Consider the following 22,982-nt stretch of genomic DNA (forward strand, 5'->3'; position numbering starts at 1 on the left):
TCGGGTTGACTTTTGCTCATACCACCATGTAAGTATCTGCAGTTACAAGACTGAGGTTTTGTTAAGGCCCATGTAGCAACAACAGTGTTTCTGGATGGAAATCAGGACATCCTCCTCCCACCAGGTGTTTGCAGCCAGGGAAAATATGCCATTTGTGCGGTCACAGCATTAAACGATCTCTACACACAAAAGCATGTGCAAAGAGCAGAGAAAGCACAAATCCATATCCCTAATCACTGAGCATCCACCTGCTTGGCAACTGAAAAATCTCAGCACAACTTTCTGGTCACCTTCTGAATGCAAATAATTAAATATTTGGCTAAAAATAATTTGGTTAAAAAAAAGTAATTTTAAAAATGAAAACTTCCATTAGGGGACACTCTCCTCTGAAAATAGTACTTGAAAATACCTGTGATGTTTCAGTGCATGCTTTCAGGAATGTGTGCAGCTACAATTTTTATAAAGCCTGTCATTGGATCAAACATGCTTAATGAGGAGAGATGCCCTTTTGCCACTCATGGCCACATGCTAATATGTCATATATTTATAAAGTTTAAACAAGTAAGCATTTTATGCTCTTGTCTATTCTCTGCACATACAATCCCCCCCCCCCCCCCCCCCCCCCCCCCCCCCCAGTCACTGTGGACACAGTGTAGCAATGTAAATTCCCTAATATTGCCTGAAGACTGTTTAAACTCTGTGCCTCCAGCAAGTCATCCAACAGGGATGCCTGGAAACATTAGGTGCCTGGAAAGATGTTATTTGTTTATTATTGGTAAATGTATCCAGGTTATTCTAATGTTGCAATGCCATCTGATGGAGGTGTCTACACATACAGCATATCTGAAATACAGAGACTGACGAACTCATGGGTTTACAAAAAATTCACCTTGTATTTAAATACTTAAGATTAAGTTTTAGCACCATCCATTGTTTTTAGAATGTCTGTGGTACACTCTGTGGTTTTCTCTGTCATATTTACAGTGTGCATTATTACAAAAATATGTGTGGAGAGAGTTCTAGGTATTTATTTATAGATCTCTATATAGTTGAATGTCTTCAATTTTGTTTTGTGAAAAAGAACATTAAACACAGACTTGTGATGGGAAATGCTGCATTTCACACATACCAATCAATAAATGCTGAAACATGACTTTGTGTAAATTGTGTTTCTTTGTACATGGACAAAAAATGGCCTGAATTTACAGCATATACTGTTTTGCATTATTAAGTCCATTTAGTTAAAAATGGTTTAAAAACCCTAACTGGTGTAAGGGTTTTACTCATTTCTGAATAAAGAAGAGTCAGCACTAGACAGTCAAGAAGCAAGAATCTAACAAGTGTCATAGGGAAAATCCATATTTTCCAGTTGAAAAAGACCATCAGTAAACTGTTCAATGAAAGCTTGCCTGTACTGCGTGAGATGTCTGCTATTTTCTCCAGGAGTCATGACTTGTTTTTCTTTGGACTATATAATTTAAAGTTAGGCTTGTGGCTCTTTAGCCTTAAAAAATATTTGCACAGGATTACAATTAGCTGTCCAGGTATCACGTTGGCTGGCACACACTTAAAAAACAGCTCAATACCATGGTGGAAAATTGTCTTTTTCCACAACAGTAAGAAGGTAGAGAAATCGGTCCTTAAGTGGAAGCTGTTAACAGAAGAGTATTATAAACTGGGGAAAAAATAACTAAACAGGTCACATTCTATGACATCCACTATTCTCAATTCCAGGCAGACTTTTTAACTTCCTTTGATTAAAAAGAAAATAAATCATAAGCTCAGTTAGAACTTTGTGCTACGACTAAATGTGTCAGACATGATGATATTTTTATAGAAGTTGTCGGAGTGAGGATTGCAATATCCTTTGACCTTGTCAATGACCTGGTGGACGGGGATGATTGATGTCTGTTCTCCATCCTCTTGGGCAAATTTTGAAGATGGCTTGTCAAGAAAAACATTCTCTAGGAGGAGGAAAAAGCAACAAGAAGTTAGGGCCTCTTACGCAAACTCACTGTTTAAGAGATGTGTCACTTCCATATAGATATGCCTTCAATTGCCACTACTGCTGAATGAAATTACTGCCCTAAAAGCCAGCAAAGAACTTTTTGGCTTGACATTGCTTCTTCTAAATTCTTTTAAGATGACTGGTTTTGTGGGCAGACCTTTCAGGTATTTCTTGAAATTATCCCCCTATCCTTTTGCCTAAAGTGTAACTGACTCCTATGACTTTTTAATATATTAATTTACTGTTGATGCTTTGCATCTTGCTACCTTTTGATAGCACAGGAATAGGGGTGGCCTCCATAAATAGCATCTCCACGTAATACAGTAGTGGAAAATGACAGTAAACAGATTTAATTATTTCAACAGTGGAGGTTTTGAGCTATGTACAGAAATAACATAATCTGTGCAGAATGTAGCAGAAAATGTCTTGCATCTTAAAGCAGACAACAAGAGCTGAAACTGGCCTAAACCCTGTGCTTGTCTAGCATCACCTTTTTTTTTTTCCATAATGTGGAGGGTACAGACTGAACAACTGTGGGGAGAAAAAGATGCAAAAATCAGGCATTCCTTCAGAGTCCATGAGCTATAAGCCAAGGGTGAAGCTGATGAGAAAAAGGAGCAAGGCAATTCCCAGACAGACTGAGAAATCTGCTCCAGTGGCTAACAGAAGTGCTGTTCAGAGAATGGTCAGTAGGTAGAGCTCATGTAGTGAGAAATGAGGAGAGACCTTGTCTCTCATTTTCTCAAGTTATGTTGTATTAACCAGCTTTCTTTCTTATCTCTTCCACTGTAGCGAATAAAGCTGGAACTAATTCTCTTAACCCAGGCAAGGTTTGGACCATTGCAAGCTGACAGTAAGGTGGAGTACCCTGGGAAGCAATGTTTTCTACAGGTTACATTTTTGATGGTTGTTTACAAGACCTTGGTGAAATCACCGTCAAAAATTCATTGTTAAAGGATCATTTAAGAATTAAGCGTATTACTTCAAGTATGATTCAATAAAAACTTTTTTCTTAGGAATAAATTAACTGAAAAATAAACAGTAACTTGCCCCTGCAGAAGTCATGATATCAAGCCATAAAAGAGTATAAAGTGCTGCAAAGGAGAAATGGTTTGCAGACTGAGAAATGAAAACAGTTTCACTCATGAAAACAGAAACAGGCATGTTCAGGAATATTGAGATGATTTTTTCAAAGCACCCAAGAATGTCCATGAATTGCAGTGAGTAACTCCATGTCCCATAGCAAATTTCTGGATACTCTGTGCCTTTCAAATGTATGCATTTACCAACCTATGGCTTCACACCTAGATACAGGGTTAAAATCATGTATCACTGAAGTAAATGGGAGTTGTATCAGCAAATTCTCTGCAGACATAATCTTAACTTCTCATTCATAGAAGTGTTGCATAGGGTATTTAAGTACTATCTACAAGTAGTTTGTTTCAGGCTTGTAGACAGCTGGGGCACAAGATGCCAAAGTGACCTCTTTCGTCCACCCATAAGGGTCCACCCAATATTTGTGTTGGTGCATTCTGCATTCAAGCAGCAGTTCACAGGATGGCTTGCAGGCGCATACATTTTGTCACTCAGAGTTATTCTGGGTGTGACTGGATATAAAAAGAAAAAAGGCTAATACGATAATGGCCACAGACCAAATAGAAATACATTATCTTAAAATTCCTGTGATAACTTTTATAAATACTAACAAATCTTCTGGAACTCAATCAGATTGGTTTTGCTTTTTAATGTATGCTTTGTGTATGGGTGTTTCAGGACAATTTCCTTTACCCAGACTACTCTACACAAGCACTAATGTCAGGACATGGTCTGTTTTCTAATATGGTATCTTCCAAATGCTTCATGCCCCATGCAGAGTGCAGACACCCGAAGTGTGAAGCATGCTTATCCTTTGATTCAGCATCAATGGAGCAAGATGTAATAGTGAGAAATAAGCAGTGTTTCTGATTAGCAAAATCCTTTGTGTCAATGAGGACATCATGCAAGAAGCATCCCTCCACCCTGTTTCAACCATGCATTCAACAAAAGCAATTCTCACTTTACCTGTAATGCTCCACCACTGATGAGGAAAGGGCCTTAGAAGACATTATCTATACCACAAACACATGAATGCTTGTGTCAATTCCAGGGAGCACATTATAACCATATTAACAAGACTTGCCAAGACACGTAGCTATTACATTATTTGCCTACAATTTAGCTAAGTCATCAAACTGAGAAGTTCAGCTGTATTAAAAATCAGAATATGAATATTATTTTTTATTACTTTAACACATGAGAAGATATGTTAGTATATGTTAGCAAAAATTCCTGTGAAGTATCACAGTAAGATGTGTATTTTTAGAGATCAAAGCAAAACACATTAAAATTTTAAAAATAAAACAGTCATATTCCCTTAATACCCAATAAACGTTTACATTACAAACTTTGATTACCTTGCCAACTAAAATCCCTTTTAGGAACAATTTATGCATGGGATTAGGCTCCTAATTTTTGAAAAAGGTATATGAGCAAGTTTCTTTTAACTTACTACTTCGTATCTGGAACAGTTTGTTTTGCTTTAAGAACACACTGCAAAAACTCCAGCCCTAAGTTTAATTGTCAGCCTGATAAATAGTCCTGAGTCCAACAAAACATTTAAGCATATTTTTATCATTAATCCCAAGACCAAGAGTCTAAAAACTGATCTGCCAAGAGTACAAATGGGGATTCTCTGGTTTCAGAACACAAGGCTGTCCTCTACTATTAAATCAACAGTAGCACTGTGATCAGTGGATATTAAGGATGCTATTTGTGGAAGACTGCTGGTAGAAGTGTCCTTCCATAGGGAAGAGATGAAGACAGCTTGGTCAGGGCAGCTGGGTGCACTGAAGACCAAAACTGACATGGCAGCAAAGACAGGCAGCCTAGGGAGGCAGGCACCAGCTGTGTGCTCCCAGCACAGTTGTGAAGAGCAGTCCTGAGAGCAAGCTCAGGTGTTATCAGGGAATTTCTAAGATACACAGACATTCTCTATAACCCATAAAATTTTAAACTCTTATAATACCTGATGTGCAATCCCTCTTGCAATGAATATTGGTCACTGGGAAAATAACAATTTAATTCTTAAAAAAATGAGATTTCTAGACAAAAATGGTGTGCCTAATCAAATCAGGCAATGATCATCAATAAAAAAAAGGAAGGTATTTCTTGGAAACTATGCCATGTATCAAGAAAAGAGAGTGTGCCATCATAAGAGAGACACTGGAGACTTATGAAAACAATTTATACTTAAGAAACAACATAACTTTCATTCTAGTAAAATCATCTACTTCATATATAAACATTGTTTCTAATAAAAATTTTGAAGCAAGTAAACACATCTTTGGGTTAAATATGTGCTCAGATTTTATTACCACTATGTTTATAATAGAGTATTCTGTAATAATGTATGTGACTTTACACAGGACAAAAACAGGAATTCACCAAAACAGAGTAACAAAAAAAAAAGTGAACTATATGTGTAATTTTCTGAAATATGATCTCAGACATAACCAAACTTGCAAATCATTCCAGCTCCTCTCTTTCTTTGCTCCCTTAAAGTCTTCTTAAAATGAGCACATTTGCATGGTATGAGTGGAATACAGATGATGCCTTTTATTACATATACCATCGACATCTAAATAAATAAGCAGTAGATATGGCATGCTATTTGTAGAAGGCCAAGACAATGCATAATCTAGGAACACTGTATCCATTTCCAAGTAGGCTCCATTTGTCGTTTTACCCATAAACGTTTTACAGTTAGATGGAAGGAGTTTAACCATGTGCATCAGCTGTGGACTTGGACTCTGAAGACTTGATTCCTATTTCCAGCTGTGCTGCCAGCTTTCATGTTACCTTGGGTGATGAACGTCATCTCTCTGTGCTTTGGCTACCCTGTGTTTACAATAGGATAATAAGCAAGATTTGCTTTCATCACACCTGCTTTATTTAGTATGGGAACATACCAAGGTCAGAACTATATATATGTATTGCATGTTAGATAATGATTCTTAATAAAGTAACATATATTTAAAAAATACACTACACAAATTGATGAAATTTTCTCACATTGACCTTTGGGTAGAAACAACTACTGTACCTTTAACATGAAACTATGTATTCACAGACACACTTGCACGCAGTGTAAGAACTCACCTGTATGGCTGTTTCGTTTGCAATATGTATTTGTTGTAGATTTTGATTTGGATGTTAAGTAGGTTGAATTGGAGCCGATGGAACTAGAGGATAAGGATTTCCCAAGATTATCAGAACTCTTCTTTATAATATTGGTTGCCGTTTTGCTCCAGTCTAAAAATGATTGAAAAGTTTTACATCAATAACTACCATAGATACTAAATGCCTAATTTATTCAATTATGATTATTTCAGGTAACAGATGCATTTCTTAATATTGCTTACAACAAACAGCCTATCCTTTTCCTGTTAGGCAGCCTCTTTTGTTCTTAAGAATCAAAATTATTCCAACTTAATTTATTCTACCACAATAGTTAAAATTGGTGGCTCTAACACTCTAACAATCATTTGTTAGATTAGATTTGTTAGATTAGAACTGAAAATAAGGCCTAGCTTTCCAAGCTACAAGAGAGCAGAGAAGCTCTGTAGCAGTATAAGGATACCATACTTTCATGACCTGAAGAGCAAAATCTAAAGGGATGGATAGGATCATTTACAGTGATCTTACCATCTGAGGGCTTGATCTGCTGAGGAAGACACTACATACTAGCAGATTCTCAGCTGATTGTTTAGAATATTGGTGCACTATTATTTTACACTGTTTATTCAGTCATTCCCATTTTAAGAGTTTTGTCCAAACCATTAACACAATAGGCTCTTATGCTGGAACAACTTAAAAAATCAAATTAAATAACTAATACTGATAAACTGAGTGAGGAAAACTACCAGTGAAAAACTCAACAGTCTGTCCCAATATCAGTAGAATAAAAGCATCTAACTACTTCTGTATCAGATACTTGCAGGTAAGTGCAGGAAGTTTCACATTTGAATCACCTTGCTGTTATTCACTGTATTTCAATAAATTCACAAAACGGAAAAGAAGTCCAAACCAAAGACACCTAGGTCACTTTATCTGAAATCATTGCTATAGGGTTTATGTATGCAAGTTCATATTTGACTTATATTTCACTGTTCTGCCTGAAAACGGTGTCAGGTTCGTGCAGATTAAAACCAGTTCATAGAGACTGACTGGTTAATGCCAGACATAATGACATCACATTAACTATACCACTGAAGTATTCAAATCCTTCATGTTTTTATTTCTATCATATGCACAAGCTGCTCAACAGCAGTATAAAAAAAAATAGTTTGATCCATCTGCGTTTTTCAGTTCAGGAGTTACAGCATAAACTACACAGAAGCTGAACGTATGAAACAATTTGTATGTCTGATCAGAATGAATATGATTTTCCCAATTTGTATTAGCTCTTTGAAATAATGAATCAAATCTTCTTACTACAAAATGAAAGTATGTTTTAGAGTGTACAATGAGAATACATTCCCTAAACAAAACAGAGCAGGACAAGCAAAAGTCTTGATACCAAAGCAGTTACTTTAAACTGTGAAACAAGCCCTGTACGCCAAGAGAAAAAGAAAGGACACAAGGGTATTTGGAGAACTGTTATTACCCAGGACAGACTGGCTTACCGTAATGGGCTATGAGCTTATGCCACCTTACATCAACTCTAGATTTGAACACTGGTCATTGAGCAGGAATCATATGAGAAAGAATTATATGGTCCAAATCACCACATCAGGCAGCAAAGCAAAATCCAGTTGCCTGAACACAGTAACCTAATGCCATCCAAGATGGTCAAAGGTGCAGGAAACTACCAATGCAGTGGCCCAAGTGTTACTTTCACGTGTCCAAACCAACTGCTCTCCTTGCTCCCTGACTGTAGCAGATAAAGTTGAGCTTCAGCCATGGAACCTAATCAGGCTTCTGCTTAAGGAATTTTCTATATTTCTGAGTGTCTAATGGTCTTTCTGAATTAAATGGCGAAGGACAGACAGTTTAAAAAGACAAAGATAAAAGCAAAAGAAGACAGAATATTTCTACACGCCTTTTAAGAGTTGCTCCTACATCAGCCTAGCAGTTCACACAATTCAGTCAACATACTTTAATGCAGGAGAAAATGAGTAAAATGGATTTTGAATGACAGTTTGAATCTCTGGATCCTTATTTTTTTTTTTGCATGGCCCAAAGGGCCTTCCAAAACCATGCTTATAGCAGTACAAAATTTACCAGCTGCTTTCAGTGGAAAACTGAGAGACTTGAGAGTTTTTATGAAGTGATATCTGAAAAGTGCCTTGGCACTGTTAGTACTGAAGTGACAGTCTGTGATTAATATATTTTTCCACATGTCTGGCTTACCTTTTATTATATTAAAAGTAACTAACAAGTTGTTTACCTGGACTTTTAAAGACAACTGCAGCACCTAAGGACGGGAGCTGTGAACTGTTTTTACCTGAATTGTCTGCCAGTCGGAATCTGCCACAACAGAGATGTCTCCTCCATTGTTTCTGCACATTTTCTTTCATAGCACAATGGAATACAAATATAAACAAACCTTTAAAAAAGCAAACAAACACCAAATGAAGCATGTATTTATAAACAGATAAACAGATTAACTAAAGTCTATGATCAAAAGTCTATGAAGTACAAGCAAAGAAAAAACAATCTTAAGATTTTGTTATTGTCATCTATGCCTCATTTAAGAGGTATGGAAATTAACTAAAAATTTTCCCATCCTCTAGTTGCTATATGGGTGTTTGGGATATCAGAATACAGAGAATAGGACCCATTTTATTGGCACTGTTGATATAGATTCAGCTCAGTGCTGACCTTTTAGTTTTATTTTTTTTTTGGCTTAGAGGAAAATGATTAAAAGGTTTTTTCTTTGAACCAAATGACTATTTTGCAACCAACAAGACTGCAAGAGACAGACTGCAAAGTAAATACAGACACTGTGATATTAGCAAGGAGATAATTTATCTCCTTCTGTTCCATACCTACTGATCTGTGGGCTGCATTCTTTTAAAAACCAGAAGTCTTGCAAATGGCATTAATGGGTGTCCTAAAAAAGCACACTTGGATTTACGTGCATCACATGTATGTACTTGAAAAGATTATGAAAATGTTAAGAATATGTTCACAAGTATTAATCAGGTGTCCAACTACAAACTTCCAAAGAAAATGAACTGATTTGTGCATGCAATTGCAGTAAAAGTGTTTAAGAATGTTTTTGCAGAGTTGATCTTTCTCAAGCAATTGTTAAATTTTGATTTTCAAGACAGGAGATAAGCATCCTGTGAGTACTCATTAAGTAGGTCTTAAGACATATGGTACAGTTTCATCATTCTACAGATACACTTTGGAGCTAAATATAGTAGCAGGAAATCTTATGTGCTCCTGGTTTTTCCCAGGCAGGCTCTGTCTGTGGAATCTTTCGTTGTTCTCCAGCTTAGCCTATTCTTGTTTTACTCGTATTCTCTGGGAGAGAGCCAACCTGAGGCTGAACACCTGATGGCAAAATGCTACTGCCAAATCCCTCATGATTATATATTAAACATCAATAAATGCTACATAAGGTGGGCAAACATGGTCAAGTGGCTTCCTCTAATACCATTCCTTTATGATTATCATGAATGGTTCCATATACTAATGAGTACTGTGTTTAAGTTGGTAGAACAAAATGGCAGGGTATAGCTTGGATAATAATGCTCTAGAGACTCAAATTATCTTCTCTCCTCCAAATTGCTGAGGTCTAATTTTCCACTAATGCATGTCATTGAACTGGATTTGTATTTGCTTATAGCCATTCAGGCCAGGATGAGACCTCTGAGATCACTTAACTTTAGGTAAGGGTTGTGTCATGAAACACGTTTTTCCCAAATTTTTTCAAGAGCTGATGGGGAAAAAAAAGGAAAAACACAATTTAAAAAAGGCAAACATACCTTGATGCATCTCATATGTAACCTCTCTCGAAGTATGGTTACTGTGTTTGCATTTAGTGAAATATTTTTGTGTGATTTGTTTAAAACACATGAGCAATTCCAATGCAATCATTAGCAGTTCTTACAGTCTTACAGTCTTAGAGACATGCAGTTCCTCTTAGGGCTTCTGCACAGCTACAAACTTTGTAAATTGATGCTTTATTAAATCGCAGTAAATGTTTGGAACATTCTGAATTGTTAAAAAAGAAAATGCATATTCTGTAGTAATGCAAAACAAATGTACTGCATTAAGTACTTTGCCTTTGCCCTGTCTGGGCTTGGTCTCCAGAATTTTTTTCTCTGTATTTTATTATTCATTAAGTTTACAATGTGCTTTTAGTAGTACAGCTTTGGTTTTGTTTCCCAGAGACAAATCAGACCCTAGGCTTGGCTGTAGCTTGGCTCTGACTTGAAAGTATTTGGCTTGCCCAGGCATATATATAAAATGAGCAGCCAAAAAAGAAATGTTCCCAGATTTTTTACTCTGTGCCTCAAGGAGAGAAAAATAATTTCCTATGTAGATGAAATAGCAAAGTACAGTAACACCAGCAGTTGCTGCAATTTGCTTTTTCACTGCCAGTGCACAGAAAACTGCTGATGGAGGCTGCTGGTATAGCTTAAAATACTCATGTAGCTTTCAAAAACTTGAGAGAGAATAATAATAAACGTATTTATTAAATAAACGTATTTACCAAGGTCTCGATAATTAAGCTCATGCTAATACTGCTGAAAAATTTGCCATACTGAACTGCTTTTTGGCTGCTAGGAAATGCCTCCTGACACAAATCCCAATTTTTAGTTTGTTCCATTCCACCCCCTTACTGGTACATGAACACTGCACCACTTCTATGTGATTTTAAACATACCTCTTTTTTCTTTAGCTTTGCCTAACTCTTTCACAGTAATAAGTACTTTCATATAGGAGATTGTTATCTTCCTGGGCTTGATGTGACATGCCCGAGCATATACTGTGTCACTATTGCTGCCACAATCCAAGAAAAGCTCATCACTCTTCTTTTTGCATTTACCCCTCAGCTTTTTCACTTTCATCTTCTGACTTAGGTGCCTTCCAAATACTCATTTGCCATTAAATAGTGCTGTTACCCCACAGAGACTTAAACAGTGGTGGTCAACTTTGTGTGCACTCTGCACATACAAGCTTAATTGATTGCACTGGAAATTCTGGTTACAGAAAACTTGTTTAATTTGATCCTTGGCATGCTTTTCAGAATTTAAATCTTTTTTCATGTTCTTCCCATACTTCTAATCTCTCTAGGCCTTTCTGAATTTCTCACACAGACACAATGCAGCAAATACTTCATTATGCTGCTAGGGGAATATCAGAATCTGTCCTTTGGAAAAAAAAGGCTTCAGTAAGAACAATAAACCATTTTTGCCATTTTGCCCAGAATTTTAGGTTAAAACTGACCCAAACAAAAGCCCAAAACATTACTCTCTTTCCATGAAAGTACAATAAATCTTTTAGCACAATAAATACATCTCAACTGTATCAGGTAAAATCCACACAGGATAACATTAAGTACTTTTTCCATAAAGAGAAGATATTTTGCTAACCCTAAGAAAATTTAATTTTTATCTTAATATTTGTGTTGCAACACGTGTTCCTTCAATGACATTCTTGAGTTTCTTTTTGTTTTGGCTTTTTTTCAGGCAAATGAATTTTTTATATCAATATGTGTATGGTATAACACATGCCCTTCCAATAATCTTCTTGGGTTTCTCTCTTCCTTATGCTTTCAATAGTTCTTTATTAGTGGGTAGGGTAAGAGTTGGTTGAGAATCTTATAACATTTGATACATACACAAATTTTAGCTCTGAGCTGAAATTTTTTCTAAATGTCAGCTATATAATTCTGTAATTTATAGCCATTTGAGTACAGTTCACAACATTTTTCAGAAAGACAAACTATGCTGGAAAATTAAAATATTCAAAACTTGATTAAAGGAAAGGAAAATAATCTGACTAAAACAGTCACTGGATTTTTCTTAACCAAAGAATATCCCATAAGTCTGTGCTATCTCTACACACTGAAACAGGAAAAGAGGACTGAACTTTGTTTTATGAGCTTTTCACGCCTTAATAAAATAGTTGTGAGCTTTACAGATTCCCCACAGGAATAAAGTAGGGAAGAAGGCTTCCTATATTTGAAAAGAATTGTTGAAGGCGACACAGCATCTATCTCAACAGTGAACGCTTCAGACTGTTAGTCAGGAATAGCTCTATTTATAATATAGTGCATTTTATGGAAAAGACCTTGAAATGTCAACTAATTTATGAAACATATTCAATCCACATGTAGTTGGGATCATTATTCCACATAAGGGAAATAAATCAATGATGGTTTTGTATCAATGGAAAACCTAGAGACTGAACATGAGTTCCCAGTCAAATTACTGGGCATAGTATGCCCCAAAACAGCAATAGCTCAAATATTATTCATTTACAGAACAAAAATTCAGCTTACCTTGCAAAGAATTGAAAATTGAGAAGAGGTACAGGAAAGGGAGAGTCAAGGGACCCCAGGCAAAAAAGGCAAAGCCCCATGTCATGCCCAGCAGGAAGGTCAGGCTGACCACGCTACGGAGGTTCCTCAGGATCTCTTCCTTCAGGCTCCGATTAGTTCTTTTCCCATTCCTCCCACAGATTTGCACCATCACCACAATAAACATGGCAATATTCATTAGAAACATGATTCCAAAGTAGCCAGCACAAGTCACATAGAAGACAATTTCATTCTTGATCCAGCAGCTGTAAAAAAATACAAAAAATGATCATTTTTGGTTAATGCAAACTATCCTCCAATTATTCACATGACTACAAGGAAAAGCAGCCTATTTCTGATTCCACTGATGCAGAACTACGCTTGAAAATGAAACCTTTGTCCATTTTCTGTTTGGAAATAGAATGAAGTCCAGAGGTGTCTTAAGTGACTATGGCTCAGAGTACTATCACCTTGGAAATCTAAGGATTGTACCACAATTTTGTCAAAACCAATTATAAAGGAAATCCAACCTCAGATACAAGCTGTGGGAACTGCAATCCTATCGTGAAAAGTTTAAACAGTACAAGCAGCTTCACGGCTGTCATCTGTGTGAAGCATAGTATGTTTTAGTAACAGAATGGGCAAACTTGGATCTTCAGTGTTGAAATTTCAACTTTCTGCCACTGGAGCTAAAGGAGAACTTGTACATGACTGGAGAAGCAGTAGGACTTTTGAGGTAGCCATTTGAGAGCCAGCCATATGAGATATCTAGCTTATACCTCTAGCAGCAAATGGCCTGAATGTTTAGGATGATACTATAATAGACATATAAAATGACATTTTTATTTATCATGATGCAGCTTTGCCAGGCAAGGAACAGAGCACTCATATAAAAATTTTGGCATCTGGAGATTATTAGCTGGACATCAAGAGGAGAAAGAAGACTATCGAACTACATTGGCAAAAGACTAGCTTACTTAAAAAGGAAACTATTTTTATACTACTTCTTCCTTTGCTCTTACCTAGAAAATACAGCTTTCATTTAAAATAAACTAAATTTTATTTTATTTATTTTATTTTCCTGACAACACCTATAAATCTTTCTTCTGCCAGAGGAGTGTTTGTACCTGGCATTGGGTAATACAGATTTCCCTCCACTTTTTCTTACGGCCTTCTTCACATTTCAGAGTCAAATAACTTAGAAGACAATTTTGCCCATTTTGCTTGTTTAATGCATCTTTGACTTTTCCAAAGCAACCTGACTGATGCTAATTTTTTTTCCAAACTATAAATGCTCAATTTTAAGAGATCAAAAGAAATACTCACAAGTCATCTCCTCCTTGCCCGTTAGCATCTTTGCCATATAATTCCTTGCCATAAACATGACTTGCACTTGTATTAGCACTTGCTAAAACAATTGCTATCACCAGAGCTGGCAAACCTGTAACACAAGAAAACTTGGGAACTTTCAAATTTCCTAAGCCTTTACATTCACCATGCTAAGCTGAATTATTGATGTCTCCATCCCTATTGCTTTAGTACAGAGTATCCTGAAAAAACTGCACTGAGAAGGTAGAAGAAAACAATTTTTCAAACAGTACAAATATACAGAACTTCCAAAGCACTTAATGGGCATTAATGAATACACCTCGTAACCTTCCGTGAGGCAAAAACCATTATTTTAGTATGTGATACGGAAATGAAAATAACACAATCTCCCTTAATTACCCAAAGTTAAATTTCCAACTTCACATAGGCTCTCTAGTGAGAAGATTAAAAAAATATTTTAAAGAATGAGTTTTAATGGAAGGATATTATTGGGATTTTTTTGAGGGATTTTTTTCAGAGATGCTAATGGGAATTCATTAGGTTGGGTAACTGGGGAACATGAACTTAAATCTGTAATTTCTCCACTGCTTCTCTCAACTGTAAGCCCCTCCACCCTATAAAACAAAATATATATTTCTTAATAATAACGTAAAGGGAGTATTTTGGGAAAACAGACAACTATGCAGAAGAGAACTCTGTGCAGAAAGGTACAGCTCAAACAAAAGAAATGTACGTTTCCTGATATGCCTTATTTACATGTCTTACCCTTGCTATAACAGAACAGATTCAAAGGGGAAGAGGTTAATTTGCTTTTCCGACCACTCAGTCCTTGCTCTCTGCTAAGGTTGCCAAAGAGGATGCTAGTTGCCAATGGAAAGACATCAATTATCAGCTGTACTGAGGTCAGTGCTCTAGCCGTAAGGTTAATGGTTTTGTATTGTGTTATATTATTTCAAACACAATATGTGCATTCAGGGGGAAGGCACAGATTCCTGATATAGACAAAACTGAAGAATAAAAGCCTTGCTGCCTGGGCCTTGCAGTTATTTTTCAGTATTACATTTTCCATTTCAGACCTGCTTTGTACATTGCTTAGGGCAGCCAGGGTCTCTCCGTGTTTTAAACACCGTACTGAAGCTCAGAATATTTGGGTTGTCTCTGATTCCATCAACTTCTACATGTATTTGTTGGCAAGAAAATTTAACCTGAACTTAAAGTTTTTGAAAATCAATGCAAAGATGCCCATAGGCGTTGCAGTAACTGCAAGAGTTTCTGCATTCATTGTGTGCTATGGTTCTTCATCTCTGATAGGACACTCTTGTTTCCCCTCTCCCATTCTGGCCTCTCCGGAGAGCAAGACCAGTTTATCCGGTCTCTCCACTCATCCAAGGGCTGTGAGCTGCCCTGGGTGGAGGGTGCCAGTTACAGTGTATTTACACAGAATTATACAGGGGAACTTCGTGACAGAGAGGGCTGGCTGCATGCCAGCACTACTGCAGGCCAGGGAGGGGGGGGAGGAAACACCATGTTGATATTAATTTTGCTCTGCACTTCTGACAGAGAGCTTTTATATAGCAGCATTTATAGAGAGCATTTTATATAGCAGCATACATGCCATGTAAATATTGTATCTTCGGAACTCACCCCAGCCAATGATGCAAAACTTCAGTATGTATCGCCGTATATACGTGTTGAACACCTTCACCAGAGCAATGTACATATGAACAGCTTCTAGTCCCATCCATGTAAAGGTGGCCAGAAGAAAAAAGTGCAAGAGTGCAGCTACAGCTATGCAGAGGCCATCGATATCAAATGATGCAATCCAGCCATCAAGCAAAAAAATCAGGTTAAGAAAGAGCAGGGCTGTGCTCAAATTCATCAGGATTTTGGATGGGTAATCTCTTCGCAACTTCCTAATGAGAGAAATACAGGTGCATGTGATTAACTTGCTGTACTCATTCAAGCCACTTTCAGCAGCTGGGTTTACTGGTTCACAAAGTAAATAAAAGTACAGGGATCTCCTCTGAGCTGTGTTTGTACTGTAAGACGTAGTGATGTGTACTTCTGTGTCAGATTGCTGAAGGCTTCTGCTGTGTGTAGTGGGGGTAAGCTACCAGTTCTTTAGGTCCTTAATGAGCTAATTAACTGCCATAATATTTTAGCAACTGATTTTTTCTTTAAAAAAACCCTTTCAAATTAAATATAAAACAGTACTTCATATTTTAGATAGAAACTGAAAACAAAAAGATACAGCTGACTAGAAGGTCATCTGTGATCATTTTATATGTAAGTCTTCACTTAATTTTTGGAATATATTGTCCAGTGCATGTTGTTTTCTGTTTGTTTGTTTGGCTTTTTTGAATAGGATCTTAGGAAGACTGAAGATCAAGTAATTTTTTTTTGAACTGATACACACTGAAATGTAGGAAATTTGGGGCAGCCAAGAACTTCTGCCCTCTTGGACCAGAACGTTGTGCCATAGGTAATTTAATAGGAATGCCATCATTGAAGACATTTAGAACTTGAAAACCCCCACCTCTTCCCTCACCCCCAGCCAACTATCGTTCTTTAGCAGCTACTGTGTCTTATCCTGTTACAGGCAGAATGGTTTCTTTGTGCTGACATGACTTCATTTTCTCTTTTCACTGTTCACAGAACTGTATCACTTCAAAACTTTTGCCTTCTCTTGAGTCACTTTCACATTTAAGTAGAACTGCTGTTGAAATTGTTGTACCACTTCACAATTTATCTTCATTTTATCTCTCTTCCCACCTCTTTCTGAAGGGCTCTTGAATGTAATTGTCCTAGCTGGAAATTTATTTTTTTATACCTGGGTCATGTTATGTTCACATAAGCAAGTTCTTGTTTATTTTTTTATAAAAATCCTGTTTGAGAATTTTAAAATAATACATATCTGTTCAGAATCTAGAGCATTCTGCATTCCCAAAAGAGTAAAATTTTGACACACATTCACCTTATTCCCAGGCCTGAGCAATACAACACTTTAGAAACTGGAGGAAAGACTGAATTTATGTCCCCTTGAAAAAACATTTCACTTTTACAATAGTGTGACCGTGATTTTACAGGTTTGGGTTTTTTTTAAACATAGATTTCCCTTCCTGGACAAATAAACCACACTATCCATGTAACTAATTTATTTTATTCAGCACATACAGGTACTACCTTTGTGATGTTTTTCACTTACTCAAATGCAATGTATGTTAGAAGAGTTGCAGCTGAAAATATAGCAGATATTCCACAGCCTATGTAAGTGATAAAGGTCAGGACGTTGTTATTCTGTGAGTCTATTTGTGTCACACTTCTCTGAAGGTCCTGTGTGAGAGAAAAGGAAGAGACATCAGTTATAGCCAACACCTCTTCTATGAGCACCACACTCTTTGTTGGTAATTAGTCAAGTAAAACTCAAAAGCACTTTGGCAATACCACTATAACCTTGACACTGGGGTTCATTTTTACTGAGTGTACTTCGTCTATAGCTGTTACACCTCTCACTTCCTTCCCACAGCTCTCCAAAACATTGTGCTTTAAGTATTATAACTGCTCGGAACAGCAGATAGTCAGAGCCTAATTCTGATCCTTATAATTCAGTACCTGGAGTTCAAATGTCCTTCTCTGGAAAAGTCTCTAGTTTTTACTCTTTTTAGTTTTGTTGCTTATATACAACTGTCTTTCAGAAGATGTAAGATTTAGGAAAATGTAATTTAAAAGTTTTCATACTGAAATGTTCAACATTATTGGGAACTTCTGACATTACTTTTTGTTATTAAAAGTTCATAAGAGTTAATGTAGCTAATCATCTACAGATGAAATCAAGGGCAAGATACTGCTTTTTGGTTTTATGGTCTGCTTTGACATAAAAGCTAAAATTATAATAGAACTGGTGTGAAAAATAGTGACGAAGACAAAAAAAAAGATTTAGAAATGAAACAGAAAATTCTGAGGATTTCTTTTCCAGTTTTCTGTCTAACTGTAACTGCTACATAGTACCATCTGAGAATAAATGCCAGTGTTATTTCCTTTATTTAAGGACAAGAAACTATAAGAATGTTTGGATCTATATCACTGTGGAGAAAATGCAAGCAAATGCTAACAGATAACGATGTTCATTCTACAGTCAGTGTCACTGCTGTCCCTAGCAAAACTATCTAGCAAAAAGAAACAAAATGCTACAAAACTTCACATGCTTTGTAGAAAAAGGCAGGAGCAGCTTTTTTACAGCCTGACAGTTTATCTATACATAAGGAGAGTGTTATTTGAAAATAATTTAATAGCTGAATTAAAGTCAGAAGCGATTATTAAAATGGAAAAGCAATTAGAAGGGTCAAAACTGTGTAAAAATCTATTGGAATGCAGCCCGAATTCAAAGAACTTCTGCCTTATTTCCTACTGCCACTAAAGCATTCAGGGAAGAGAAGGGACTCATTGAATATATCCTAAAGAAAGCCTTTTCTTTCTCCCTTTGAGGATAGAAAGTGGAACAAGACCACAATTTAGCTTGCAAGAAGACACAAAGTTAGTGGCTTTTTCATATCTACAACTCAGCATGATGTGAAGAGAGCAGTCATATTAAGAAGGGTCTTGAAGGCCAAAGCTGAAAAAGTCAGCATGTGTGGCTCTCTTGCAGGGTTAAACTCTTACGTGATGCCGCCGCAAGTTACTTCAAAACGCAAATACTTCCACTTAGGAGCACTGCTGTGACCAAGAGCCAATATCTTTTCTGCAGCTATGTTTTAGAGGCCAAAGAATGATAATTTCAGCTGGAAAGAAGTGTTTCAGGCCATTACTGAGCATAAGCAATCACCAAATGCTAAGAAAAGATAGCAGTATTCTGTTTTTTCATGTTGGGATTCTTTTCCCTGAAAAACACTTCACAAGTGCAAATTGTTGGAGACAGCTGAAGGCTAGAGGCTGTGCTACTGAGGCTAAAGTGCACTCTATGGTTCCCTCTTTCATCTCCCTGTTAGGCATTGCTCTACCTTTCTCAGCCACCCATTCTGGAGACTTTGCTTAAGGCTCTGACAGAGAATGAGCTACAAGTTCTGTACCAGCCCACTGTTGACAGACTTTTTCCCAGAGCAGGTCTGTAATGTAAGGCATCCCCAAAGCTGATTAAAGCCAAGTAAGAAAAGAGCCAATATATGCTTACACATTTTGCAAAAGAAGGTACTGCTTTATACTTTTTGACATTAGATAAATCTTGTCAGATTTGCAGCCTATATTTGCGAGGGACAAATTAGCCTCTCGATCTAAGGATGAAAGGGAATTATTGTGCTCCCTTGACTTTTCATCCTCATTAGGAGTTTTACTGACTGTAGGACATTTTTCTTTCCCTGTTTTTCCTGACAATATGTGTCTCTCTCCCTTTTGTTCTGAAAACAGCAATTCCAAATTTTTTTCATGATTTTTTTTCTGTAAACAACTTCCCACTTTCCCAACCTGAAAATTTTAAATAGACTTGTTTCTCATTCACTTCCCTCTTGTCACACCCTCAGCTGCAGGTCAGTTTTGACAGATTATACTACTGAGGGATATGTTGGGGATCCCCTGCACTTCAGGATCATTAAGATCAATTTTTTCTGTTTCTCTGTGGAAGTGTTAGTACTGGTATTTTGGTATTGCTCAGAAGCCTCAACCCCCGGTCTTTTGTGCCACAGTATTTGCAAAAGAATGTAATAATTTGTAAAGAATGTAATAATTATAATAACAACAACAATAATATTCTTTCATTACTAACTTTATTATTTCATTCCTGAATCCTTATCACTAGTTACTTTATTATGAAAAGATAACTTTATGACAATAAGGGGGAAAATTATTTATTATTATTATTATTATTATTATTATTATTATTATTATTATTATTATTATTACAAATCATATGCAAAAGAAATAACCCAAGTAACAAAACTGAGACTTGTCTTGACACAAGAGAAAAACTGCGCTGCTGTTCCTAGGAAAGGTAAGTTGGTGAACAGCGAGTTTGCCTACCATTAGGACCCCAAAGTGTGTGAGGTGGTTGCATAAGCACACCGTTTCGTTTTCATTGGACTCTGCATCCACTTGGCAGCCCGCAGGGTTCCAGCCACCATTGCCATCTGTGGAAATGAAACATGAGAAACTGCTGTCCAACAAACACGTCAACCTCTCTTTTAACAGATTTCTCACTTCACCTTGTGCAAATGCAGAAGCGCTCTCTCAAATTGAATGAGCAAGCATTAAAAACAACCAGGAGAGAAGCAAGTAACAGATTTCCTAGTTTCTGTAGAGAATCACAGCAGGTGAGTGTCTCAGTAATGGACTACTGAGCAGAAGCAATAGATGGAGATCTATAATAAAAGTAGGGAGCTTTTTGGTTAGTGAATAAGACCTACTACGTGGATCATGCATTAAGACACACCTTAGTTTTACCCAATAATAAGACAGTTTTAGGACTCCCTTTTACCCTACTGATGTGACGTGTGCACCTGCCTGCCTCCCACTCATACATCCTCATTTATGGCCCAGGACCAGAGAGGGTCCTTCCCTTCCTCTCTGCAGCATGTAAAACAGGAGGTCAGAGTGGATAATCCCAAAGATCCCTTGTGGCCTTATGAAAAAACTCGGAATAAACTATTCCCTACTCACCCCACCTGAAAAGGTCATTCTGAAAAATAAGTAGAAAGATTTTATTTTTAAAAATTAAATGTTAAAAAGTAAAATCTGTTTTCTTCGTTTTCCCCCTGCTAAAATATGAACCAATTTTGTGAAATAGTTCATATTCTCTGACTTCTAAAGACATTTTTTCATAATTCCTGACAAAATCCAGCGTAATTTGCTCTGTAATTTCAAGACAATCAAATGCTCAAATTCAAGACAATTTCTCAAAAGACTGTGAAGATGTTCCAAAACCACTCAAAGCTCTTCCCCACTTAAGCAGCCACTGGGAATAGTTTCTTCCCTGTGTGTTTCTCCTTTATTGTGCTTCCTAAGTTCAGCTTCATAGGTAGGTTCTATGATTTTGTGCTCTTTTTTTATCCTCCTGCATTCTCCTCAGTTGTTCTGTATTTCCGGCTTTGAAGTACAAACTTGAACAGCAAATTTTATTTCTTGCAAGACTCTCTGTATTAAACCTCTCCATCCAAAATCCTACTGCTCTATCTGTTTGATTGTAAAGAAGAGTAACATGTCGGTAGTGATCTCTAAAATAGAAGGATATGGAAAGCCATCCCAGAGAACAAACAAGGAGTTAAAAGTATGGCTAAGAACCACTGTTGTGTTTGAGTAGCATTATAATTTAATTTGCGCATACAGACAGGTCAGTGAAAAACTGCAATCAGCTAGGGAAAAGTAGAGAAACTTGATTGAAAAATTTAAAATGTTAGAAACATTTGCATTAAAAACAAACTTTGAAAAGGAGTACATAACATCTACTGTTACAAGTAACTATATTAACCGGAAAAAATTATACGCTACATTGAATGGACTTAATTGAATTCTGTAAGGATTAATTAGGAGGAAAAATGGCAAATACTGTATCTGATTTTAAAACTCAAAACAACTTTATTCCCCACATGAAAGAAATTACAGTATTTTTAAACTTACCGTTTTTGTCCATATCCCAGAAGACACAGGTAGGTTTAGGATCTTCCTAAGAACAGATGCAAAAATAGACTTTGTGTACCTCTTCAGGCATAAATCTCATCAACATTTACAACAGTTATTGTAATGTGTATTTCATTTACTGAGCAGAATAATCCATATCATTTAGACTGTTGAAAATTTGTCTAGTGTCAAGTTAGAATTTCTTCTGCTAGAAAGACAGATTTGCCCAGATTTTAAAATCTAGAGCACTGCTTCTCTGCACTGTTCCACTGCTCCACTGCTCCTTTTCCACATCCTCAGAACAATGAAGTTTTATTTTCTCAGTGAAGTTATCTTTGAGTATGTCTTTATACAATCTAAACACTTTGTACTGTTCACTTTCTTAGGGCTTCTCCGTGAATCCTTTATGTACATCCTTGACAATATGCAAGTGCCTGCTGAACCCAAGTGGAGGTTCTTCTGCCTCACCTTAAAATATTCATTGTAATGAAACACAAGATAAAGTTAACGGAACCGTGAAAATTACAAACCAGGTTCTTACAATTTACTTTGGTATTACATTTTAACATTTTCTTTTTTAACATTTCTAGTACTATTGCCTCTTTTGGATTAGATACTGACTGTGTCTGAGAACAGAGTCAAGCTCACTCGTTTTTTAACTGAAACAGTATGTGCCAAAAGATTGCATTTGGTCTCTATTTCCCTAAATTTGCTGTGGTCATCTTTTAACATGTTCTGTCCATTCCTCTTTTGCTGAAAACCACATAACAACAAAATAATTCAGGGAAGTATTAAATTTGATCAAAGAATTTAAGTAATTCTAAAGTTCCAGTGTAATAAATCATGTCCCTGGTCAAAACCATGGTCATGGACAGAGGTTTTACTTAGTTATTGGTACAGAAATTGCTTCTGAGGGACAGAATGAACAGTTTTTCAGGTAATTCTTAGACCATGAATGGAGTGCGAATGCATGAGGATGGGAGAGGTTACTTGTTTTAACTTTTTGCTTACGTGCTTTTGTTCTAGAGTTTTTGATTTCCATTTATGTTCTTACTCAAAATCCATCCCAATAAATCAGGCTTTATGCTTAGCCTTTACCACATGCACTCTGCATTCCTGTTCCTCTGAATAATCAGTCTTGTTTTACCTGAATTTTGGTATGCTTGATTGTAACCTTCACATAATCCTGAAGATCCTGAATGGTTAAGTTTCCAATGCTGCATGCCACCACAAAACTGGTCAAATTGGCAGAATTTTCTGCATCCTTTGAAAGATTAAGAAAAACATATTAAATGCTTACACAGCACATAACATAAAAGCCAGAGTACATAGTTTCATTTTTGCAGCATGCCAGAATAAGTAAGTTGTCAGCATTTCTGTACTTTTGATTACGCAATATAAGAACATTATGTTTATAAAATCAAATTATGGGTTAGCTTCACTGAAGTTTCCCTATTTTCCTTATAG

The 22,982-nt window shown here is 36.6% G+C and overlaps 1 protein-coding gene across 1 annotated transcript in view; it reads right to left on the reverse strand.

Annotated features, from left to right (window-relative positions):
• Nucleotides 1–708: 708 nt before the first annotated feature.
• The window catches only part of ADGRG6 (adhesion G protein-coupled receptor G6), a 114,395-nt gene continuing 92,121 nt past the window's right edge, over nt 709–22,982 (reverse strand). Inside the window, exons 16-25 of the mRNA XM_018078311.2 lie at nt 22,663–22,779; nt 21,516–21,561; nt 19,923–20,029; nt 17,119–17,246; nt 15,558–15,826; nt 13,911–14,025; nt 12,567–12,850; nt 8,553–8,654; nt 6,206–6,358; nt 709–1,964 (exon numbers count right to left, since the gene is read on the reverse strand). Coding sequence (XP_017933800.2) covers nt 1,786–1,964; nt 6,206–6,358; nt 8,553–8,654; nt 12,567–12,850; nt 13,911–14,025; nt 15,558–15,826; nt 17,119–17,246; nt 19,923–20,029; nt 21,516–21,561; nt 22,663–22,779 — 1,500 coding nt within the window. The 3' untranslated portion in view covers nt 709–1,785. The remainder of the gene's footprint in view (nt 1,965–6,205; nt 6,359–8,552; nt 8,655–12,566; nt 12,851–13,910; nt 14,026–15,557; nt 15,827–17,118; nt 17,247–19,922; nt 20,030–21,515; nt 21,562–22,662; nt 22,780–22,982) is intronic.

Source organism: Manacus vitellinus, unplaced genomic scaffold (genome assembly GCF_001715985.3).
Source record: "Manacus vitellinus isolate BGI_N305 unplaced genomic scaffold, ASM171598v3 scaffold_4_pilon, whole genome shotgun sequence".
NCBI classification, from domain to species: Eukaryota; Metazoa; Chordata; class Aves; order Passeriformes; family Pipridae; genus Manacus; species Manacus vitellinus.